We start from the raw sequence: 26,233 nt of genomic DNA on the forward strand, positions 1-26,233 counted from the left end.
CAGGCAGGAATGGACAATTTCCTTATTAAGATATAAAAGAGGCAAAAAGCGATCCACATTTTAAACTGAAATGCAGAATCCATCTTTATTTAATATGTGCTATGAAAAAATATTTTAATCTGCAAATAATCAATATTTAAAACTGAAACACTTCACATTCAGATACTAACCCTACTTTGATTACTGCACTTCTGCATTCCTATACACATTTGTCACCAGATTTGTTCACCCCCAGGTGAATGAGAATCCACACCAGAAGCTAACAAAATGCACTGTTTGTTCAGAATGCAAGGATTTTTAGGACTGATTATAAAAGAGAAGTGGCCAAATTCCTTGCCCATGGGCAAATTAGGTATGGGAGTTAGGCCTTCAAATTTAATTATCTGCACCAGAAAATGTTTACACATGCAAGCTGTGAACACATATTTAGAGGTTAGACTGAGGGCCCTTTGGAAATTTGAAGCCTGATCCTGCTATTCTTAGGCAGAATTCCTGTTACAGACAAAACCCTTTGGCCTTAATGGCCAGGGAATTCCATATGTTGACAAATTTTTTTCCTGGCACAGAAAGTAATGAATTTCCTAGCACCTTAGAAAACATCATTAATGCTTCACCAGGTTTATTATTCCGCAAGATATCTTGGACATTTAATTTGCTGGCTAGCATTTTAGTGGGTTTTTTCTGATTTACACATGAGGATGCTCCCACTGGACCCCAAATAAAGAGCTAAAGAGCTCCTTCAAGAGAATATCACAACACTGAAGAAAATCCCACATCAGTTAAGTGAACTGCAAGGATTGTGTAAATTCAAAAGAATCTAAACTTCCGAACCATAAAGGACACAATGTGAGTAGCTGAGAGCTCTAATTCACCAGTGCAGTCAGTGGGAGGGAGGGCTCTTAGTCCTGCCTGTGACACGTTCATTGACTCACATGTGGGCTCTTATATTGCAAAAAAATTTTAAAAAATGAAATGAATAATGTGAGCTCCTAAGAAGGAAAACTTAAAAATTGGAATACACTAAATATCTTACCAGTATAATTCTGTTATCAACTAATACAATTAGAAGCACTTTAACATAAGACTTTAGCTGGAGTGACAAAGCTTTAAAAACAACTACTTGCAAATGGCGGAGTTTAGGAGTAAAACGGTTTTGGCAACTAAGGCCTGAATCCTGAAAAGACTTAGGCATCTGTTTATCTTTATGCAGTGTGTGTGGTCCCCTTGATTTTAATGGATCTGTTCACAATGTGGGAAGTTAAGTATTTACGTAAATCTTTGCAGGACAGAGACCGTTTGGATCACAAACACGGACTTTGGCACATGCATAAATCTATTGGATTGAGGCCGATTCTTTGCTGAGTAGGGACCTTTATTTGCAACAAAGTGCATAAGTAAGTGCTTAGCTTAAGCATTTGTGAAGTCTTGTTCAAGTCAATGGCACTTAAGCACGTGCCTAAACGCTTTGCTGAACCAGGGCCAAAAATGCAAAAAAACAGGAGAAAAGCATGAGTTCAAGAACAATTGCTCAAAGGTTAAAGAATTAAAAAACAAAAAAACCCACCCAAAACAACCCAAAAAGATTAAGCATTGTGCCAGAAACAAAAATGCAAACAAAAAGTTGATGAGAAAGAAGACATTTCTTTGTATGTTTTGAGGCTTATTTTAAAAAAGGTTATTTTGTTAAGCAAGTGAGGTATGTACAGTACCCCCATGTTTTGTAAAAAAGTTAAAAAAGCAAAATTCAGAAGAACAGTTACAGAGAGGTTTAATAAATACACATTATAAGAATATACAGTTAAAGTCTATTTAACCTTTATAGTCCACATAAACATCTCTTTTATAGAAATTCCCTTTAATATTATTGTACATCTTACAAATATTCACCAGAAGCTTGTCTTCTATTGGAAGGAGATTAAAAACTGTCAGAACAAGAAGAAACAGTGTATTATGAAAACACTAACGCTTGCACTTACAGGATAATATAAACCTCTGAATTTCCTCTATCCACTTTACGGCCAGTGTGTGGGGTCAGGTTTGTTTTTTTTAAAAAACCATATACTTTGGCTCTGTACTTGGACTGCAACATTAGTCTGTTGACAGATTTTTGGTGCTATGATTAAGGTCCTGATCCTGCAATGAGCTCTGAGTGGACAGACTCCCTGCTTCGGCATCCAGCCCCATTGAAGTCAAGGGGGGCGCTTGAACTCCACACCATTTCAGGATCAGGGTTTAAACCAGGATCAATTTTTTGTTCACCCATTAAAGAAAAAAAAAAAGGAACTAGTAAAGCTTCAGTCACAGATGAGACCACGCCTTTGCCCTCCCAATTAAAAATAACCGGCAACTCCAAAGTAGCCGATCGACTTAACAACAAAACAATTCGATGACGTTTGCTCAACCAGTATATAACGCCCTCAAAATCACTCAAACGCCTTACAGAAATGCTTCACCTTAATAAGTCTCTTTGTTGTTTCAGTATCCTTTTCTGACAACCCCAAATGAGCAAAACTCCGCCTCCAGAGAGCCAGTGTAGGCTACTTTTTCACAGTACATTGTAACTACTTATGTACAAGTTCCAATATATTATACATAAAAGAGCAGAATGCTGCCCTTGGGAGTTTACAGTGTAGGATCAAAAAGAAAAGGAGGACTTGTGGCACCTTAGAGACTAACCAATTTATTTGAGCATGAGCTCATGTAGGATCAGTTAGTGCTGTAGATAAAGTCTGATAATATGCTCAAACCACTTTCTTACTGTTTCAGGATATTGAATAGCAGTGAATCTGAGCCAGCTGGTACCTTCACAAAGAGTGTGATGACCTTATCTTTTAAGATGTGGCATAAATAGGCAACTGGGGACGGATCACTTGAGGATGACCTGTTCTGTTCATTCCCTCTGGGGACCCTGGCACTGGCCACTGTCGGAGGACAGGATACTGGGCTGGATGGACCATTGGTCTGACCCAGTGTGACCGCTCTTATGTTCTTAAAGGACACTTTGCTCACAAATGCTTTGCTAGTACCATTGGCACATTCCACTGCTGGAGCATCTGAAGAGAGTTCATTTTCTTTTTTGCGCTCTATTCTCAAATCTCCTTCCATTTTGTTAAAAATAAGCAGTTTAAAGATTTACGTAAAATATCCTATCAAAATGAATCAAAAGGCACTTGGTATTTCTCTTTTGGCTCAGTTAAGGCATACAGCTAGCAGCTTCCCAAAACTTCTGTCTCTTCATGTGATAAACAGTCACCATCCTGAGAGATTGATGCATGTGCAAACAGGAAACAAAACAAAAACAGAAAACAAAAAAACTTCACCAGGAATTCACCAACTGAATTTCTCAATCCTCTCCTGGTAAATGTGCAAAATGCTCCACAAGACAAATTTCAAATACAGAATAATTTATTCCAGTCTTTTGAGGGTGGAGTTTTGATCACACATGAAGACCTTAATTCCATGTCTGAGATATCATAATTCAGTGTTCTTTAAACCTGTGAAAGAATAGCTAATATGAGAAGTTTGGAAGCAGTGCATAACAAAAGATCAATAACTTCAAAATGCTGTCCACATTCTTTGTTATACACTTTCCTATTCTATGCTATATTTATAGATGAGGGACCTGATTTCACTAAGGCCTGGTCTACACGACGAGTTTAGGTCGAATTTAGCAGTGTTACCTCGATTTAACCCTGTACCCGTCCACATGATGAAGCCCTTTTTTCGACTTAAAGGGCTCTTAAAATCAATTTCTTTACTCCACCCCGATGAGGGGATTAGTGCTGAAAATCGGCCTTGCCGGGTCGAGTTTGGGGTACTGTGGACGCAATTCGACGGTATTGGCCTCCGGGAGCTATCCCAGAGTGCTCAGTCGTGACCGCTCTGGACAGCGCTCTCAACTCAGATGCACTGGACAGGTATACAGGAAAAGTCCTGCGAACTTTTGAATCTCATTTCCTGTTTGGCCAGCGTGGCGAGCTCACCTGCACAGGCCACCATGCAGAGCTCATCATCACAGGAGACCATGCAGTCCCAGAATTGCCGAAGAGCTCCAGCATGGACTGAATGGGAGGTACGGGATCTGATTGCTGTATGGGGAGACGAATCCGTGCTGGCAGAACTCCGTTTGAAAAGGCGAAATGCCAAAATATTTGAAAAAATCTCCAGTGGCATGAAGGACAGAAGCGATAACAGGGACCTGCAGCAGTGCCGCGTGAAAATTAAGGAGCTCAGGCAAGCCTACCAAAAAACCAGAGAGGCAAACGGCCGCTCCGGTTCAGAGCTCCAGACATGCCACTTCTATGATGAGCTACATGCCATTCTAGGGGGTGCAGCCACCACTACCCCAACCCTGTGCTTTGACTCTGTCCAAGGAGTGGGAGGCAACATGGAAGCGGGTTTTGGGGCCGAGGAAGATGATGATGATGAGGAGGTTGTAGATAGCTCACAGCAAGGAAGCAGAGAAACCAGTTTTCCCAACAGCCAGGATCTGTTTATCACTCTGGACCCAGTAACCCCCGAACCCACCCAAGGCAGGCTCCCGGACCCTGAAGGCGGAGAAGGGACCTCTGGTGAGTGTACCTTTGTAAATATTATACATGGTTTAAAAGCAAGCAAGCGTGTTTAATGATTAATTTGCCCTGGCATTCGTGGCCAGTACAGCTACTGGAAGAGTCTGTTAACGTGTCTGGGGATGGAGTGGAAATCCTCCAGGGACATCTCCATAAAGCTCTCCTGGAGGTACTCCCAAAGCCTTTGCAAAAGGTTTCTGGGGAGGGCAGCCTTATTCCGTCCTCCATGGTAGGGCACTTTACCACACCAGGCCAGTAGCATGTAGTCGGGAATCATTGCAGAACAAAGCACTGCAGTGTATGGTCCCGGTGTTTGCTGGCATTCAAACAACATCAGTTCTTTATCTCTCTGTGTTATCCTCAGGAGAGTGAGATATCATTCATGGTCACCTGGTTGAAATAGGGTGGTTTTAGTAAGCGGACATTCAGAGGTGCCCGTTCCTGCTGGGCTGTTTGCCTGTGGCTGCACAGAAATCTTACCCGCTGTTAGCCACACGGTGGTGGGAGGGGTGAAGCCATCATCCCAGAGCATTGTGTGTGGTGGGAGGGGGAGGGGGGGAGGGTGTTAGTTGGGTTTCTGCTGCACGTGAACCTGGAAACCGCAGCCCCTCCTTTTAAATCAGCAACCCATTTTTAATGGCCAACCCAACGGCTACTTCGTACGGGAAACGAGGGCGCTGCTGTTTGAAACCATTCCCACACGTTATGAAGGTTAAAGAAGCCAAAAGACTGTGGCTTACCATGGCTGCTTGCAAGCTGAATTCTGCTGCCTGGCCCTGCGTGAGGAATCTCTCACACCAAACCGGCATACCCTCAATAAGAGGCAAAATGCGACCTTGTAATGAAAGCACATGTGCTATGTAATGTTAACATCAAGGTTTACCGTGAAAGGGTGTACCCATTGTTCCATAAAATGGGTCTTTTTAACTACCAGTCTCCCTTTTTTGCCCTACACCAGGTGCATATGTTTCTCCTTCCCAGAGGCTAGTGAAGATTAGAAGGTGAAAAAAACGCACTCGTGATGAAATGTTCTCTGACCTCATGCTGTCCTCCCACACTGACAGAGCACAGCAAAATACGTGGAGGCAGACAATCTCAGAGTGCAGGAAAACACAATATGACCGCGAGGAGAGGTGGCGGGCTGAAGATAGTAGGTGGCGTCAGCTTGCTGAAAGAAGGCAGGAGTCAATGCTCAGGCTGCTGGAGGATCAAACTCATATGCTCCAGCATATGGTTGAGCTGCAGGAAAGGCAGCAGGAACACACACTACCGCTACAGCCCCTGTGTAACTGACTGCGCTTCTCCCCAAGTTCCATAGCCTCCTCACCCAGATGCCCAAGAACGTGGAGGGGGGGCCTCCGGCCACCCAGCCACTCCACCCCAGGGGATTGCCCAAGCAACAGAACGCTGGCATTCAATAAGTTTTAAAGTTTTAAAGTGCTGTGTGGTCTTGTCCTTCCCTCCTCCGCCACCTTTCCCGCGCTACCTTGGCAGTTATCCCCCTATTTGTGTGATGAATAAATAAAGAATGCATGAATGTGAAGCAACAATGACTTTATTGCCTCTGCAAGTGGTGATCGAAGGGGGGAGGGGAGGGTGCTTAGCTTACAGGAAAGTAGAGTGAACCCGGGGGGGCGGCGGGTCATCAAGGAGAAACAAACAGAACTTTCACACCGTAGCCTGGCCAGTCATGAAACTGGTTTTCAAAGCTTCTCTGATGCGCACTGCGCCCTCCTGTGCTCTTCTAACCGCCCTGGTGTCTGACTGCACGTAATCAGCAGCCAGGCGATTTGCCTCAACCTCCCACCCCGCCATAAACATCTCCCCCTTACTCTCACAGATATTGTGAGGCGCACAGCAAGCAGTAATAACGATGGGAATATTGGTTTCGCTGAGGTCTAACCGAGTCAGCAAACTGCACCAGTGTGCTTTTAAATGCCCAAATACACTTTCTGCCACCATTCTGCACTTGCTCAGCCTATAATTGAACAGCTCCTGACTACTTTCCAGGGCGCCTGTGTATGGCTTCATGAGCCCTGGCATTAAGGGGTAGGCTGGGTCCCCAAGGATAACGATAGGCATTTCAACATCCCCAATGGTTATTTTCTGGTTTGGAAAGTAAGTCCCTTGCTGCAGCTGTTGAAACAGACCAGAGTTCCTGAAGATGCGAGCGTCATGTACCTTTCCCGGCCATCCCACGTTGAATTTGGTGAAATGTCCCTTGTGATCCACCAGTGCTTGCAGCACCACTGAAAAGTACCCCTTGCGGTTTATGTACTCGCTGCCTTGGTGCTCCGGTGTCAAAATAAGGATATGGGTTCCGCTATTGCCCCACCAGTTAGGGAATCCCATTGCAGCAAAGCCATCCACTATGACCTGCACATTTCCCAGAGTCACAACCCTTGATATCAGCAGCTCAGCGATAGCGTTGGCTACTTGCATCACAGTAGCCCCCACAGTAGATTTGCCCACTCCAAATTGATTCCCGACTGACCGGTAGCTGTCTGGCATTGCAAGCTTCCACAGGGCTATCGCCACTCGTTTCTCAACTGTGAGGGCTACTCTGATCTTGGTATTCTTGCGCCTCAGGGCAGGGGACAGCAAGTTACAAAGTTCCATGAAAGTGCCCTTACGCATGCGAAAGTTTCTCAGCCACTGGGAATTGTCCCAGACCTGCAACACTATGTGGTCCCATCACTCTTTGCTTGTTTCCTGGGCCCAGAATCGGCGTTCCACACCATGAACCTGCCCAATTGACACCATGATGTGCACATTGCAGGGGCCCGTAATTTGTGAGAAGTCTATGTCCATGTCCTCATCATTCTCGTCACAGTGCTGCAGTCGCCTCCTCCTTGCCTGGTTTTGCTTTTCTTGCAGGTTATGGTTCTGCATATCCTGCTGGATAATGCGCACAGTGTTTATAATGCTCATAACTGCCGCGGTGATCTGAGCGGGCTCCATGTTCCCAGTGCTATGGCATCTGCGCTGGAAAAAGGTGTGAAACGATTGTCTGCCGTTGCTCTGACGGAGGGAGGGGTGACTGATAACATGGCTTACAGGGTTGGCTTACAGGGAATTAAAATCAACAAAGGGGGTGGCTTTGCATCAAGGAGAAACAGAATGGCCCCCTCAAGGTTAGAACTTAAAACCCTGGGTTTAACAGGCTGTTGATTTCACGGAGGGAGGGAGGAAGGGGGGAGAAAATGAATACAAAACAAATGTGGTCTATTTCTTGTTTTGATCCACCTCATCTATCTTTATACATCTTGCTGGCAGCAGACGGTGCAGTACAACTGCTGGCCATGGTCATCTCCTGGGTGCTCGGCAGAAGACGGTGCAGTATGACTGCTGGCCATCGTCTCCTGGGTGCTCATTACAGTACGACTGTACAGTACAGTGCAATATGACTGCCGGCAGGACTGAATCGCCATGAGACAAAACTTAAAAGGGAAATGACCTGGCTGAGTCAACCCCATGTTTGCCCCGGTGCCCCTGACCGACCTTACCAAGGTCAGCTAAAAGAGCACCTTGGAGTATGGTGACGATGGCTACCAGTCATACTGCACTGTCTGCTGCCAAAAGGCAATGAGCTGCGGCTGTGTAGCAATGCAGTACCGTGTCTGCCAGCACCCAGGAGACATACGGTGACGGTGAGCTGAGCGGACTCCATGCTTGCTGTGGTATGGCGTCTACACGGGTAACCCAGGAAAAAAGGCGCGAAACGACTGTCTGCCGTTGCTTTCACGGAGGGAGGGAAGGGGGGGGGCGCTAACAATATGTACCCAAAACCACCTGCGAAAATGTTTTTGCCCCATCAAGCATTGGGATTTCTACGCAGTATTCAAATGGGCGGCGGAGACTGCGGGAACTGTGGGAAGTCGACGGCTGCCTCGGTACTGTGGACGCACACAATCAACTGTATAAAAACGCTTTCTACAAAACCGACTTCTATAAATTCAACCTAATTTCGTAGTGTAGACATAGCCTTCCACTAAATCAGTGGAGTTATACAAAGTAAAATGAGTGTAACTTCTCTGGATTTACTCTGGTTTGAAATCAGAGTCACCCTTCCTTCCTGTCAACTTCTGAAAAAAAGTACAATTTGAGCTATTAAAATAAATCCACCCCCCAACCAACCAAAACCCTCATATTGCCAAGTTTCACACTCAAGAGTGAAAAATTAAGAGGGCCCCAACCTTTGGAGAAAACGTACAGAGAACGTGACAAAGAACTCAATTTTCTCTACTGTTTTAAAAAATAGTTCTGAAGAAAGAGTTTCATGATTTAAAGAAAAAGAGGTTACTCTTTACAATGCAGAGAAAACCGGCAGATTAAGGTACATGCACATAAACAAAGAATCCGTGATTTCTGCAAGGAGAAGGAGCACAAAGGTGGAGAGGCCAAGAATGACATATGAAAACATTTAATCATCATATAGAAAAACACAAGAAAGACTTACAAGGTCTGGTCCATCTTACACTGGAGTTCTTTTCGTATAAGACGGAGTAAGAACTGTACAAAAACAAATCTGGGTTAAAAATCTAGACAGGTGAACCACTCACCTAAGTTTTCAGTGTCAAATGCATACTGCAATTCTGAATTCTTCATTTAATGTTATCCCAGTTCAGCTGAATGGAAACCCATTATATTCGCACATGTTCAGTCAATGGTTGGAAGATGAATTTGCACCACTCATGTGAGAGGAGCTAAATCAAAGTCTTTCTCTGAATCACCAAGGATCCAGAGGTTATGCAAGGACTGGAGCTGATGGACATTTTTCAAATTAGGACATTTTTGCAGTCCCACCCCACATTGTGACAAAATTGAAAAAACAAAACCCATTGTTTTTTCAAATGATTTTTTCCTCTCCCTCTCCCTGCAAACCTCTTCCCCCCCCACCCTCGCTTCTGCCTACCTTTTCCGTGGCAAAGTGGGGCAGAGGGGAAGGGGAAAACTGGAGAAAACCCCCATCCCACCCAACACCTCTGCTTCCAATTTCCAAACATTTGGGATAACTATTTCAGACAAAAAAATTGTTCCACTTCTAAATCTGTGGGATGAAAAGGAGTGAAATTCATGGTGATTGTCCTCCCTGCCTCTCCATTTTTTACCAGTTCTAACAATAACTTTTTAATTATTGTACCAGCAAGACTCTGACGAGACCAGCAGAGGGAGCCCAAGACTGCAGGAAAAATGGTAACTCTTATACCACCGTTGCTCTGAGACTATGGCCTGGTCTACACTGGGGGGGAGGGAGGGGATTGATCTAAGATACGCAACTTCAGCTACGAGAATAGCGTAGCTGAAGTCGACGTATCTTAGATCGACTTAGAATCACTTACTTCGCATCCTCGCGGCGTGGGATCGACGGCTGCCGCTCCCCCGTCGACTCCGCTCCTGCCTCTCACCCTGGCGGAGTTCCGGAGTCGACGGCAGAGCAATCGGGGATCGATTTATCGCGTCTACACTAGACGCGATAAATCGATCCCCGATAGATCGATCACTACCCACCGATCCGGCGGGTAGTGTAGACATGGCCACACATTTGGGTCTAATCCTGTAAGCAATTAAACTTACTCAGGTCCATTACTGACTGCAGGATCAGGCCCTTTATACTTATTGTCATAGGTATACCGATTAATACAGTCCTCCATTAAGAGGGAACAGAAGAGTGATCTTACAGATGATGTTTGATGAAAAACCTATGCTAAGAAAATGTCAGTCTTCCATGTTTTCTGGCTAATATCAGTGTGAACCAGTTACAACTATTTTTAGAAGTGAAGGCTGTGATTTTCCAAGGCACCTATTCCCCCTTTACACACCTAATTCCCATTGGAATTCAAGGGCCTAATTCCCTCATGCACTTTTGAAAAAAAAAATCAGTTTAAAATATAGATCTTAAAAGTGCTATTTGTTATATTGGGGGTGAGGGGGGAAGGTTCCAATAGCTGGATTTATCGCCCTGACAAGGAATTTACCCACTGGCTAGTAGAAATCCTTGCAGTACCAGTAATGGCTGAGTAAAGAAGCTATGCAATCATTTATAAACACACATTCATTCACTTGGAAACATCTGCTTCCCACTTGCTGGGTTCTGTCATCTATGATGGAAAGGGACATTCAGCTCCTTCAAAAGAATTGGATCTTGTACCAGTCCATAGCAGCATGAAAGCAGTTGCTTTTTAAGACAGCCCCTAATATCGGGACGTCTGGTCGCCCTATCTTCCCTGCATGTACGTGACTGAATTCAATGGAACTGTATGGCATATCGGACTGTCCTTGCAGATCAGACAGGAGAGATGGGGCCTGATTCTGAAGAGTCTAACAAAAATTTAGCCCTTCTGTTACCGCCTTCCATCAAGTGATACCAAAGCACTTTATAAAGGATTAGTAAATGAAGCTTCCCTAATCCTCTCTGAGGTGGGTCAGTATTGCCATCTTCCCTTGGCAGAGGGGCAAACAAGAGGCACAAAGAAGTTAAGAGATTTGACGAAGGGCATTCAGGAAGTCTGTGGCAAAATTAGAAACAGAACCTAGAGACTATATTTTCTGCTGCTGTAAAACCACTGAATTTAATAGAGTTACACCAGCAAGTAATTAGTCCACAGATCTCCTGACCCCTTATCTTTTGCCTTAAACACCACAGAAGATAATCTGCCTCGATAAGATAAAATAGGACAAGTCAAAAACAGCCTCTTTTCAGATGATCCCAGCCATTACACTTTTATGTCAAATAGGAGAAAGACATGATGGACATCCAATTGGAATATGTGACGCATTCAGTTGCATAACCATGTGATACTGGTTCTGTGGCAGTGCAGCAAAATGTGTTACTATTTTAGTAAATTGGTGTTTCTGCTTCAGTGCTGCCTTTAAAGAGAAAAATTTTTGCTTCCAACTATGTTTGTGGCAATCCCTTTGGTGAGCTACTGCATACAGATATCACCCAGTGAAGCTAATCGGCTCTCCGGCTTCAAAGTTCAACAAGTTTCAGAGTAACAGCCGTGTTAGTCTGTATTCGCAAAAAGAAAAGGAGGACTTGGGGCACCTTAGAGACTAACCAATTTCAATTATGCTCAAATAAATTGGTTAGTCTCTAAGGTGCCACAAGTCCTCCTTTTCTTTTTGAAAGTTCAACAAGAATTTCAAAATGCTCATCTTAGCTCTTTAAATAAAAACAAACAAAAATACCTCTACAATATGAATGGAAACTTCCCACTCAATAACAGAATATACAAATCACAATGACGGGAGGAAATTTCCATTTTAACATGAAGGGCTTTTTAAGAAAGAAATCTGGCACTAAATGTTTTATTTACACTTACTAGTAAGGCAAATGCATCTGCCACCATTAGCATGTAAAATACATTATTCCAACCAGAGGGAGAGATGAGACCAGCTAACAGAGGCCCTAAAGCAGCACCTAAAATACAATAGTGATACGACATGTTAAAATTCTGAGATGGAAACATTACTAGTTCCAATGACAAGATATTCCATGTTTGGATATTTTACTCAGTTTCAACCTTCATAAAAGCAAACCCATTTTGGCACACATTTGTAAGAGGATCCATAAAGTTTATAGACAGTATATATGGCTGAAAAGCTGCCATAACACTGGCGTAGCCGGATGGCCAGTGGATGATTCCCCTTGGTTAGAAGCATCTGCAGATTGTGTAGGTCTATCACGGTGAATCTCTGCCTCCCTCACCACTGCTGGTGCAGAGGGCATAACCAAGGCATCCTTGATCAGGTGTCCAGAACAGCCCCATGGCGTATACTGTTCTAATTTGTGCTGGGGGCCAGCCCACCGCCACCACGCCTGGGGAAGTACAAAGGAGGCCTAAAGCCATCTTTGCCCATGATCCACTCCCAAAGTGATGCTGAGTACTAGACAGGTGTGACATGGAGAGAATCCAGCTTGACAAAGAGCCTGAGTTGATTTTGTAGCACTGACAGTTTGGGGGGGGGCCATCTTTTTAAATGCAAACTGCGCACATGTGATGTGCAAATCATTGAGACACAGACATGGAACTCCTTGATGCCAGCTTTAATCCGCTTTCAGAGCAGAACTAAATTGTAATTCTTTAGCACCTAGAGCCACAGAAAGCCTCCTGCAGATAAGGCAGGCAGCTTCCAAACAATAGCTTACCTACAGAACCTGTTCCATCGATGATAGCCGTAACTGTGGACAGGGCTCTTGCATTTCCTTTCAGACTTTTATGGGTACCCTACAGTGACAAATACTCCATTCAGAACCATTTACAGATGAGCTTGGGAAATGGCCATGCATCTGCCTCATGCTCCTGGCCTTTCCCATAGAAAAACACATCATGAAATAATGGACAAATACATGTTAGCATGAACTTTACCAAGTAGCCTTAAATAGCTATGGACAAGACCCTTTTATCATTGCCTAAAAAAAATAAAAATAAAAAAAAATCGCCCATGACCAATCTACTTTAATGATGTTCTTTATAAATAACCCTTTCTATTCTGCATGCAAGGTGTTCAGGCAGAATTGGCTGCACTTCAAACCCGCAATTTTTCGCTGAAACTGCATAGTGGTCTGTCAGTACAGCCACTGTTGATATCAGAAAGCTCTGCAGAACAGAAGAGAATCACTAATTGGACAAGAATACTAACAAAGCTAGAGTATCAATGATAAAAGCCATATCAAGGCCCACTCAGCAGGTTATTGAGTCAAAAGGCACCAAAAGGAAGTAGTTGTGAAGGCCATTTTCATTAGGCCAGTTATTCAATAGGACTGCAGAGCAAAACTAAGGATCATAGGAACAATTTTATAACTTGGTATATAGGAGACTTGAATGGCTCAGGGGATTGTTAAGAAGACAGAGCCTTTCATTTACTCAGGGCACTGAGGAGAATTCAGTCTAGGTCACCAGTCACCTAAAGTCATTAGTGTCAGATGGTTGTTCAGTGACATACGAGAAAATCAGTTGGCAGTTTCCATCCAGCTCCCAGAGGGCAGGTGTCTACATGACAAGATCCTACAGTCTAGCTGCCAGTCACAGCAATGAGACTATTGACTGAATGGACCTGAAGGGGGAGCTCTCTCTCAACCCTACAGCTCCCTTTTGATCACTAAGGAGGCACAGGAGGAATGCTGAGGAGGGGTGTGGATTTAAATTCTGCTGCCTTTCCTGTACCTATTCTGCTGGTGAAGGACCTCACTCTGTAGGGCTCTCACCATCCAGCACCTTTCAAAGCAATACATTTACCTAGCATTGAAAAAGCAAAATTGAAGAAAAGGTACCCAGGCAATGTTTTCATGGAGCATGTGCTGCAGTCAGACCACAAGCCTGCAGGGCCTGGTGTGGCAGGGCAGCAGGGCACACAGGCTGACTGGGGTGCAGTATATGGGTGAGCAGAGGCTAACATGAGCACAAGGAAGGGCAAGCACCCGGTAGTGTCCTCCACACCTAATGGAGAGAAGTCTCCAGCCCATTGCACACCTGATCCCTTACTCTCAAAGGTGCAGGGTAAAAAAAGTGCAGGATGTGGGTGGCAAATGGCAGTCTAAAGAGACATGGCCTTAATGTGCGTGCTCAGGATCACACTTAAGTGTTTATCTAAGAGATCCCCTCTTTGATCTCCTTACGAGGCAGGAGTAATTTGGAGGCCACTCATCTGTATTAATGCAGGGTTGAGTTCTTTAATGCTCCCCATCCTGCTCATTACTCTTTACCTTGTACACAAAAGTACAACCCACACACACACACACTACATCTGTACTACACAGAATTGAGCCCTCAATGCTTTACACACATTTACTACTCGTCACAGAAACCAGGCTTTCCCCCGCAAATGAAGGCAAATGAGCAGGACTGTCTGCTAAATGTAAAACAAAGAGCCAAACTCACCAAGTCAGCTGAGACCGCAGTTGTGATCAGTGCATAAGGACCGTTCACCAGGGCTCCACTGATAAGCAGCATAACTGTTGGAAGTTCGATGAAGAAAAGTAAACACAAAGTTTCCAGAATTTATGTTATTTTCCATCACAACCCCACGTGATGATCTAGACCTTGATCATTCAACATACTACATATCTTTAATAAATGCAATGTAACTACAAGAGTATATTCATGGGAAGTACAATTTTGTACAAGTACAATTTTGCTTCAAAATGGCTAACAAGGCTACCAGGGAAAACAAGGGTAAAAAGCCATCTCAATAGTAATGGACAGATTTAAGCACAAAGGAGTGTTTGCTTTCAGCACAGTGGAGAACATGACTATGTCCGTCACCAACTCTTCAGCTGCTTGTGCCTTTTAAGACTGTAAACCCTTCTGGGTGGAGATGAGTCCTTTATCGGTTTGTACAGGGCCTACCACAATGGGGCTCCAAAGCTCAACAGGGCCTTTGGATGCTTGTGCCATACATATAAAACCTCACCACCAGCACTGCCTTCACATTTCAACTCCTCTCCTTTTGTATTTGGTAGGAGGCCACAAATAAACTGAGTTTATCCAAACAAAAGGTCAAAATCGCATCCCTTTAAGTTTATAAGAGAATCTTTAACCATTTCTGATACTTGGAAGAGGGAATCAAGCATTCTCAGTTCCAGGTACAAAAAACAGTGTTATTCACTGGTTATTCAGGGTTCTCACTCCTCACCCCCACTCATTTCCTGACCACGCAAAAAGAAAAGCCCCTTATCACGGCCTCAGGGAGGCAAGAGCATTTTCGTTGATGCATGCTGTTCTATCAGTTTTTCTTGATTAAATTCCCTCTCTCCCATCTCAACTCAGTCATGCTTATGGCACCCAGAGATGTATACTTTTAACAATGATTCTAGTCTGCAATGAGCCAGAGAGTAGGACTCCCAACACCATTAAACAGAGTTATCCGACAGTGTACATTTTGGGGCACTGGGTCAGCTCAGAGGTGCATTCTCCTTACAATTACATGCCTCTATTTGAGCTTCCTTACAGAAATATTTGACCACCTAATTCCTAATAATTCTCTACACATTATCAGCATGCTTCAGTCCCCAATCCACTTGAGGAATATTTTTCCTGACCCCTAAAAATGCAAACTCACAAAGATATTCTTCATTTAAAATAAAATTGGCCACTGAGTTCCCAGGATAATGTTTGTGGTTTTATACATATATTTCCTGTTTCCCCCTAGTCTTTTTCTCTCCCTGCTGGTGTTTGAAAGACTCGAGCAAACAGGGAAAATGGTGAAAGTTGCCGTACAACATACAAATGTATAAGCTAAAACTGGACAAGACTTTTAAAAAAATGGTTTTCTTCTAAGATGTTTCAGTGGTTACTTCTAACAATAATAGGTACAACGTTTGCAGAGAGAAGTTGTGATTTTTAAGGTAATTATGTTCCTTTCTGCTTCCAAAAGGAGATCAAACTGTTCCCATTAATTCAAGAGTATTTTGTCGTCTTTGGATTTCCTTATCTCCCTCCCCTGACAAGGGCTCTCCAGATTCATCAGTGTTTGAGGCTGAGAGCAATGAACTCTACTCCTACTTTTAATCTGCCTTTCTGTAAAGTCAAACAATGGCCCAGATCACACTTCCAGCCACTCTGTGCATGATTCTCACCCTCCTGAGTGGCAGGGACACCATCCTCCCCTTCCTAGGGTATTGTCCTCCTTCCAGGCCCACAGAGAGTCTCTGGAACTAGTGACACAGCTTGGACGAGGCATTAGCTTTCTAGCAGAAGTCCTTAAGTGGAAGGGAACCCATATTTAAGGGCGTGTGTGTGTGGGGAATCGCAGGGGCAGCAAGGCAATGGAAGGTCCTGGGAGCGTGACTCCAGTTCAGCTGCACGGCCAGGGAGTTTGATGGGAAGCCCTAGAGAACATCCCCCTCCAACAGAATGGCTGGGGAGAAACTCTGCAAGGGGAACCACACAGAGATACCTCCTTCCCCTCAGCCCATTCTGTCAGACTGCCCCTCTTGTGGTACAATCTGTCTAGATGCAATTCGGAGCTGGTCAAACAAAGGTGTCCCCCCCCCCCCCCCCCAAAAAGTCTCCTTTTCTCAAAATTGGAATTTTTTTTGGTGAAAATGTCTTAGTTTTGTGTGCTCGTCTGTCTGTCTTTTGGGGGGAGGGGGAGGGCTCTCAGTTCCCCCCCACCCTTTACCAGCAGTGAAATGGATAAAAATGGGGATGGGGGGAGACGAGAAATTCAAAAAGCAAAAATTAAACATATTTAAACCAAAAAGTTTTTCAAATTTTTTTTTTATGAAACATGTTGAATGGAGGAAAAATATTATTTCTTTTTGAAATCCCTGAAATAAAAAGGGCTTTGAGTTTTCCAAGGTTTTTGTGAATGAGGTTTTCCATGTTTCGACCAACTCTAATGCAATTATTTTTCCTACGGCCTGAAATGAAATAACTGTGCTACTGAAATGCTGTCCCTGGCTCTTTTCCTCAGGGTGGTTCATGGCCTCTAAAGAGGCTAAGCAGAAATCCAACTGACTTCACTGGGAGCCGCCGGTGTTCAACACCTCTGAAAAGCAGACAATTAGTTTCTAGACTTTTCCCCCAGAAAAATCAGTGTGAATGGAACAAAAGTAAAAGAAAACTAAGTCCAGTTAAAAGCAGGCAGAATGTAATTTAAGTTCTCACCTATGGTAGCTTCTAGGCCCATTTTACTGATTGCAGAGAACATGTATAGCTGTAATGGATATGAATGGGTAAACATTTAAGTAGTAAAAAAACAGAAAAATAAGGTTTGATTCTATTTTCACGCTTTTACCAGCATAAATTCCCACTGAAGCTGAGTGAGAGCAAGTTAAGGCCCCTGCGCTTCACAGAATTGTAGGTTTTCACACACACAAAAAATCACCTTAATGTCACAACATGAAAAATACTAGTTCTCTGTGTGATGAAAAGTTGTTTGTTATTTTTGCTGCTGGAGTCCCCAGGCATGGAAATCACAGTCAATTTCCCCATGCGGCTGCCTATCTCACGGGGTCTCATAGAGATAGCTAATTAATATGACCATAATTTTTTAACCCGTCAGACTTTCAAATTCAACATAGCATAGAGTTCTGCTGATTCTGGCAAGATGAGTGTATGCATTGTAGAAGTACACTATAAAAATCACAATGTACATATGTGGCAGCCAGACTCCTAACATTAACAGCTCAGCAGTTTTGATTATTTGGTGGTTGTTTGAAATCAAAAAGACAAATCACTTGCCCAATTCTGATTCAGAATTGAATAACTGAGTAAAAGGAGTGCTGTCAAAGCCAGCTGAATGTGACAATTTTTCATAGAGTTCTGTAGCATATGACGTGCCAAAGAATGGCGTATTTAATTTATTAAAACCAGCCCAAACCTCTGTGTTGGCTCTTGTGCAGAGACTTTTCAGAGCCACTTTCATCCTGGGGTGAATGATCAGAGACTGCTGAGAAGAGCAATCTCTAATGGAAATGCTCACAGAGCCTCACCCAGTCGCACAGAAGGGCACAACTAAAATAAGGAGAGTAGATCTTACGGCAGGTGCTGCTAGCAGTAACATCATTCCACAGGTTGAAGCCCTTTTTTCCAGTCTATCTGATATCATGCCTGCCAAAATGCCACCTGAAAAAGAGACACATTAAAGAATAAATTTGATGAGCATTTTATGCAATATAATTGGACGTATATTTCCCCAAAGTTACAGCAATCCAGTGTAATTGTTCTAAAGGTATGCTTCTGTTATAAACACACATAAAGCATAGGACTGAAAATCTAGTTTGAGTTAGTAGCTTTATCATCATCATCTATGCCACAAATGATTCGACTGAGCTGGACAATCGCAACGGGCACTGTAGTCTGTCTCATTGGCTCCTTCTGAGGTCATCTGTACACCCAAGATGATGTAATTGGTGGGGACATCTAGAGTATTGCTGTGTCATTAGTAGAGTGGCTCGCCAGCATTTTCCAGCTCCTGTTTTGGAACCCAACTGCGTCAAACAAGCCTCTGGGGTTGAACCAATGAATTGAGGCCTCCGTCTCCTCTGGAGGAAGAATAAGCCTAGCCTCAACACGTAGGATGTTATAGTCTGACCATGACAAAAGAGCCATCATCATAAACCCTGTGTCCCATCCAAATTCAAGTGTAAGATCCAGAGGTATGCCACCCACATTTACTGAGCCACAAATCACTTGGTAGGATGTACCAGAAGCCATCTTGTGTCTGCTTTCAGTTAATACTGGATACATCCTTTGGTTACCCTGGCAAGGATGCAGTAGAGATTTCATCTTGTCTCCTTGCGCTGCCCTGTCTGCCTGTCTCCTCATGTTGCCTCTTGTCCTATACCTAGATGGTATGCTCTCTAGGAAAGGGGCCTCTTTTTTGTTCTTTGTTTGTCCAGCGCCTCGCACAATGAGGTTCTAAATTCATGACTATGGCTCCTGGGTGCTCCTGCTATACAAAATGAAATAATAATAATAAAACCATTTCTCATCAATGCGTTAAACCCAGAAAATAGCCTGCATCAGGGAGAGAAAAGACCCATGGATCGATATTCTGCTAAGCATGTGGACGGCAGGAGAAATAACCCCCAAATTACAGAAAAATACTTTTGAAGTGCTCATTCCTATTGCATTTGACCCAATTATTATAGCCCTTTTGCAATAATTTTTCAAGTGCACTTTTGTTTTCCCAACTCTTCCATAGTCTACTGTCCCCCTACCTCTTTTCAAAGGGCAGCCCTCACAGCAAAATGCCCAGTTATATGTACCGCACAGACGCATCTGGGTCCCCATCAAACTCTACAAGTAGCTATGTTGGTGGCTTGGATTTGCAGCCGAGTGAGATTTGTGTTTAGACTGCTGAATAAAATCTCTGTTCTTGTGGGTGCTAACTTGGCTTGGTCTACACTTAAAAGAAGTCAACATAGCTATGTTGGTCAGGAGTGTGAGCAAGCCCACATCCGACTGACATAGCTATGCTGAAATAACCACTGGCGGATTAATGGTTTTGCCGCCCCTAGGACCAGAAATAATTGCCGCCCCTTCCCCCCCGACCTCATCTCTGCTCTGCCTCCACCTCCTCCCCTGAGCGCGCCACTGGGTCCTGCTTCTCTCCGCCTGCCAGTGCTTGTGCGGGAAACAGCTTTGCAAAGGAGGGGGGAACAGGGGGAATGCGGTGCAGTCAGGAGAGGAGGTGGGGCTGGGGCAGGGATTGGGGAAGGGGTGGAGTTGGGGGGGAATTGGGGCGGAGCCAGGGGCGGAGGGCCCGAACCGGCACCGGGGGAAGCAGCCTCTGGCTGCTATTATAAATTTGCCGCCCTAGGCCTTGTTGGCCTAGGCGTTAATACGCCGCTGGACATAACCCCAGTGTAGACACAGTTATGTCAATGGAAGAATGCTTCAGCTGATATAGAATCAGAATAATAGAATTACAGGACTGGAAGGGACATCGAGAGGTCATCTAGTTCAGTCCCCTGCCCTCATGGCAGGACTAAGTATTATCATAGCTACTGTTATTCCAGGAGGCGGTGTTCTTAAAGTGATGGAAAAACCCCTTCTTTCCATGTAGGGTTCCTCTACACTACAGGGTTATGCCACCATAACTACAGCCATGCAGCCACACTGGTATAGTCTCTAGCACGGAGATACACCTACCGAAGCTTGCTTTCAATTGCATGGTGTGAAATTCACTTCTCCTGCACAGAGCCTGAGTGGAGAGCACTAGTGCAGGTGAAATTCAGGGCCAGGCTAGAGCAGTGGCTGCAACCCCTTTCTGTCACTTGCTCAGTGTACTGGGGCCATTAGATCTACATAACTCTGGATCCAGTGAAACCTCCTCCAGTTCACCCCAATCACTGCCCTCCACTGAACTGGCATGGAGACCCCCTCTGTGGCATATGGGTGCAGAGGAACTGCAAAATTGGTGTAGTTCTGCTATGCAAGGGTGAGGACAGGATACATTTTTGGGGTAGAGGTGTGGTGACAGAGGGGAAGAGAGGGGTAAAGGGACAGGGCCAGAGGTTTCTATGACACTAGGATCCTCCAATCTTTCTTGCACCAGGATCACATGAGGGGCTGTGGATTCATTCCCCAAGACCTGCTACTAAGGCTGGTCACATGACATACAATTTGGCTATACCATCCCCATCCTGCTCCCACTGGAGCCAATTTTGCCATTTTCTGGTGGATGCAAGACCAACCCCCAATTTCTTACTAAAAGAGTAAAACAGAACAGCTGTGTGCGCTACAGATTTTCTAACCTAGGTCTGATTAATAATAGTGTGTTAAACTTACCAAAGATTCCACCCACATCAAACAATGTGGAAAGATCCCCAGCTCTTTTTGCATCAAGATGCTCTGACAATAAAAGCAGAATAAATCTGATTAGAATAGCCTCTCACTTCAAAACTAGGAGAAATTTATTCATTTTATTTAGATTTATATGTAAAGCCTGGTCCACAGACAGCTTTTGCTCCAGAATAATTATGTTAGCTAGTGGTGTGATTTTTTTTTTACCCATCTAGTTACAACCAGTACAACTTAGTGTGGGTGCCGTTATAATGGTACAAAGGTGCCTTACCCCAGAATGGCTTATTTACAGGAATAAGCTTTACTGGTATAAATACCTGTCTACTGATATAACTGTGTCCATACTAGAGGGGCTCATACCACTTGAGCTAAAGTGGTAAAACTTGTGAGTGTACACAAGAATTTTCTGGTTCATTAGCAGCAGTCTTAAAAATAATCAGAGCATCACACTACTAGTAAGTACCAATAAGTAATGCTGCTTTGTTTCAGAAACATGCTTGGTACAAATTAAGGCCACATAGGGAGCCTAATCCTGAAGCCCTTACTTACGTGACCAGTATCACTGATTGGCTATATTGTGTTGGTTAAACGCAGCCTGGAGTAAGGAACAGTGCAAAGCTGCAATGCCCCAGGAGCAGAGGGAGGCAGAATGCCTACTTGATCACCCCAGCATGCAGACGGACACCCCTGCAACTAGATTATAAACTATATCCAACGAAGATTGTGTCTTTGTATGTGTTTGCACAGTGCCTAGCACCAAGGGGCATCTGCGTGCTACTGCAACATAGGGTGGGCTATTCAAAAGCACCTAACGGAATTTGATGCCTGATGCCCCAATGTTCATATAGTAAAACTAATTCTACTGTTTTAAACATAAAACTTATTAGCTAATCTACTCCCTTCATCAAACCTATTACCACAGAAGTACTGGTTACTAGGAGGGCATACTGTGCCCTGTCAAAGGACGTAGTGAGCGTCCCTACTGCACACACTTCCCTACAGGCATTCTGCCTGCCTGTCTCTTCTGGTCATGAGGCTGTGGATTTAAAAGCCAGAGGATAGCCCAAAGAATAGGAACTTCTCGGGGCAGTGTGCCTTCCTCTATGTTCTGTATCGCACAAAGCACAATGATAGTGATGATCTAATAAAATAAATAAATAAATAAATAGTAATAAAGTCATTCCTCTGTGCAGCTTATTAAGCTCTTTGGGATCCATCAGGATGTAAGGCACCATTATAAATATATGATTATTACAGGGTTTTTTTAATGAAATATTTTTGGCTGGTTCTCAAGAGCCAAAGACATTACAAAGACTTGCAATTTTCAGAGAGAAATCAGACTCTTATTTTTGTGGTCACTATCTCTTAATTCTCAGTACGTATCATTGACATATAATAAACGGCAGTCTTTCAACTCTACTAGGGCAACCATAGCTTAAAACAAAAGTAGTCATGTTTATTTTCACGTGACTAGGCTCATCATAGTCCATGACACCCCCCCCCCCGCTGTTCCTCAGACGTTCTTGTCAACTGCTGGAAATGGCCCACCTTGATTATCACTACAAAAGGTTCCCCTACCCCCCACCCCCACCCCCGCTCTCCTGCTGGTAATAGCTCACTTTAAGTGATCTATTATGGTTACAGTGTGTATGGTAATACCCATTGTTTCATGTTCTTTATGTATATAAAATCTCCCCACTGTATTTTCCACTGAATGCATCCGATGAAGTGAGCTGTAGCTCACGAAAGCTTATGCTCAAATAAATTTGTTTGTCTCTACGGTGCCACAAGTACTCCTTTTCTTTTAACTAAATACTTGTTTTCCTCCCACAGATACTTACCTACATTTGTGATATAGAGTGGAAGCCAGAAAAGGAAAGTGTAACTGACCAGTTTAGCAAACAACAAACAGAGAGAGAATTCTATGACTCCCTAAGGTGAGAAAAGAAAAAAGAAGAACAAGGTTAGTACCTAGACATGTGTTGTTGTTGTTTCTTTGCTTCTGTTAAACCACACCATGCAAGCAATCTGCAAATGGCATCTTAATCCTTTCTGTCTCAGGAATTTCTCCCTTGAGTCTTCCTGTTCTGGAAGCATGAAGCTTGTGATCAAAGAAGATTGCAGTATTCTACTTGTATATCTTTCTCTCTCCATGTAACTGTACTGAGCTAACCAAAACCAGAATACTAATAAGGAAAGATAGAGCTTATAACCACTTCAGAGATTGACAGTGATTTTCTGTCATGTTATATGCATCTTCCCTTTTATAGAACTGATCTGGCACATACTGTTGTAACCTGGGGTGTTTTCCCCATCAACTTAATTTGGGCCCAGATTTCACCAGTAGTATTTATTTCTTCAAAAATCCAAACAGTCCATATGGTACATGGTCTCAAAGAGGTGCCTAGTTAGGACTCAGCTCAGTAAAAGTGGGTGCTTATTTAACATACAAGTCTCAGTATTCTTTTACCCTATCACCTTAACTGAGAATTCTATGTAAGGTTCATTTATTATAAAAACACAGCTGAAGTGTATTTGACTGCCACATAAACCTGTTCCTGTCAATCCTTCCCCCACCATTTGTCATCTTCTGGCAGTAGTTTGGGGTTTTACACAGTTTTAAGTCCTTGCTGTTATGCTACTCCTGCAGGTGTCAGTATGGATTGCTGGAAATTCGCTCCCCTACCCCACCCATTCATGCTTTCCCGTCCCCCTCAACACCCTCCCTCCCGCACTACCCACCCACCCACCCCTTGCTGTATTTAAAGTGTTATTCATTCCCACTGGCAAGTGACGGAGAAGTGGAGGGGGAAGAATCAAGACTCAAGGAGAAGGCAGAAGAGGATATTTTAGATACTATATCAGGATCAGGTTATGGTTAGAATCTAAGGGTACAGGAGGGTAGCGTATAGAGCCAGGAACTCTTTCCTACATTCACACTGGCCCAATAACAGTTCAGCCTGGATTTCATTTGTGTTTCCTTGAACAGAGCTATTACCCTGAATTTGAACAAAGCCCCTTTCCTTTTATCCAGCAGCCTGAAAGTTTGAGTTGCAAGATGTTCCCCTACATAAGCCATAAAATGTGCTTTCAAATTAGGAGCTTTTGAAAATGACAATCATCATTTATGAACCTACTACTGATGGAAGTCATCTGCCTGAAGACGTGATGCCATTTGTGACACTGGCCCAAATTAAATCCTACTATAAGCAGGTACAACTGTACTGACTTCCATGGCGTTATAGCCTGCTTACACCAGGGTAGAACACAGTCCACTGACTATGGAAGATGTAGACAGGAAACTAGGTAGAAGTTTCCATCATATTTTAACAATTGTTGAATTCATTTTTCACTTTAAAACTTAAACAAGATAGCCAGCCAATTAATGCAGTGAAGCCCTGATGTAATCAAGTGCTTTCCTTTAATAGGTACAATATTATTAACATTTCATAATGTACATCAATACAACTACTCCAAATATGAGGACAAATACGCATACAACAGGGGGTAATGGGCTATAGAATATATTATATTACATACCAAATTCATATAGCTCTACTTCAGACTTACACTTCATACCCACTCACCAAAAAACAAAACCAAAACACATCTGACAAAAAAAAGCACATGCACTGAAGTTCAGCTTGCTCATACCGGATGAAGAGTTCATTACACGTAAGGATATCACAGTATCGCAGAACCACTGGGACTAAAGCTGGTCAGAAATCAGAACTTTTGTCCTGCAGGAAATTCTGATATTTCAACATTGTTTTTTTGTCTCAAAACAGGATGAAAAGTCAAAATTGCTACAATTTTCAGAGAACGAAAAGTTCCAAAAAATTTCTATTTGGAAACATTTTGTTTCAGTTTGACATTGAACTGCATCTTTCTGAGCTGCTAGTGCCTCAAAGGAATTGTAGTTTGGATGCCTCATGCCCCCATTGTCCTCTATGAGCCAGATTCCTCAGCGAAACTACATTTCCCATGATACACTATGGCAGTTCAGCCAGAGCAGAAAATGAAGAGCATCATGGGAGATATAGTCCAGCTGAGAAGCCTGACCCAGAGAGTAGAATGAGGAAGACCTGAATTACAACTTCAATGAAGTACCATGGTAGCTCAGGTGGATGCAGATTAAGATTGCAACGACTCAAAAACGTTTTGATTCTGTTCAATAAATGGAAATATTTTGATTCAGGTCAACCCTACCCCAAAGATTTTTCCCCCCACAATTTTCCATTGTGAAAAAATTCAAGAAAAAAGAAATCAGTAATTTTGTGAAAACTACATTTTTCCATTAAAAAAAACCCCAACAATAATAATTTAGATACAAAATTCCAAGCAGCTCTAATTGGGACTAGTCTGTTACCTGAGGTTTCAAGGAGCATAAGAAGAGGTGCTATGAAAGGACAGTTCTGTGGCCACTGCAGAAGAGGCTGTAGGTATTTCAGCTACTTCCCCTCCACCCCATGTAATTCAAGGTTCCCTCTCTGATGCCCTTATTTCTCTCCCCACATTCATAAATACTGTCCCATTATGTTAATAATGTCATCAGTCTCTTGGGTTATTGTCAAGGTTCCTTCCCCACTCTGAACACTAGGGTACAGATGTGGGGACCTGCATGAAAACCTCCTAAGCTTACTTTTACAAGCTTAGGTTAAAACTTCCTCAAGGTACAAATTAATTTTACCCTTTGCCCTTGGACTTTCACTGCCACCACCAAACGTCTAACACCGGTATTATTATTATTAGGAAAGAGTTCGTTTGGAAACGTCTTTCCCCCCCAAATCCTCCCAAATCTTACCCCCTTTTTTCTGGGGAAGGTTTGATAAAAATCCTCACCAATTTGCATAGGTGACCACAGACCCAAACCCTTGGATCTTAAGAACAATGAAAAAAGCATTTAGTTTCTTAAAAGAAGAATTTTAATAGAAGAAAAAGTAAAAAAGAATCACCTCTGTAAAATCAGGATGGTAAATACCTTACAGGGTAATTAGATTCAAAACATAGAGAATCCCTCTAGGTAAAACCTTAAGTTACAAAAAGACACAAAAACAGGAATCTCCATTCCATTCAGCACAGCTTATTTTCTCAGCTATTTAAACAAACAGAACCTAACGCATATCTAGCTAGATTACTTACTAAGTTCTAAGACTCCATTCCTGTTCTGTCCCCGGCAAAATCATCACACAGTCAGACCCAGACCCTTTGTTTCTCCCCCCATCCAGGTTTGAAAGTATCTTGTCTCCTCATTGGTCACTGTGGTCAGGTGCCAGCGAGGTTATCTTCGCTTCTTAACCCTTTACAGGTGAAAGGGTTTTTCCTCTGGCCAGGAGGGATTTTAAAGGTGTTTACCCTTCCCTTTATATTTATGACAGTTATGAAGTGTGTGAGTGCTAGTTA

At 43.3% G+C, this 26,233-nt stretch overlaps 1 protein-coding gene across 2 annotated transcripts in view; it reads right to left on the bottom strand.

Annotated features, from left to right (window-relative positions):
• Positions 1-1,781: 1,781 nt before the first annotated feature.
• SLC37A1 (solute carrier family 37 member 1) overlaps positions 1,782-26,233 on the bottom strand; it is a 60,474-nt gene continuing 36,022 nt past the window's right edge. The window contains exons 11-19 of one of the 2 annotated variants that reach the window (XM_077818131.1): positions 22,672-22,762; positions 20,816-20,878; positions 18,060-18,145; positions 17,186-17,234; positions 14,456-14,529; positions 12,724-12,802; positions 11,897-11,994; positions 9,031-9,083; positions 1,782-3,494 (exon numbers count right to left, since the gene is read on the bottom strand). In XM_077818131.1, coding sequence (XP_077674257.1) covers positions 3,479-3,494; positions 9,031-9,083; positions 11,897-11,994; positions 12,724-12,802; positions 14,456-14,529; positions 17,186-17,234; positions 18,060-18,145; positions 20,816-20,878; positions 22,672-22,762 — 609 coding nt within the window. In that variant the 3' untranslated portion in view covers positions 1,782-3,478. Of the gene's footprint in view, positions 3,495-7,469; positions 7,557-9,030; positions 9,084-11,896; positions 11,995-12,723; positions 12,803-14,455; positions 14,530-17,185; positions 17,235-18,059; positions 18,146-20,815; positions 20,879-22,671; positions 22,763-26,233 lie in introns of those variants that run through there. The other variant, XM_077818129.1, reaches the window with a different exon arrangement.

Source organism: Eretmochelys imbricata, chromosome 1 (genome assembly GCF_965152235.1).
Source record: "Eretmochelys imbricata isolate rEreImb1 chromosome 1, rEreImb1.hap1, whole genome shotgun sequence".
NCBI classification, from domain to species: Eukaryota; Metazoa; Chordata; order Testudines; family Cheloniidae; genus Eretmochelys; species Eretmochelys imbricata.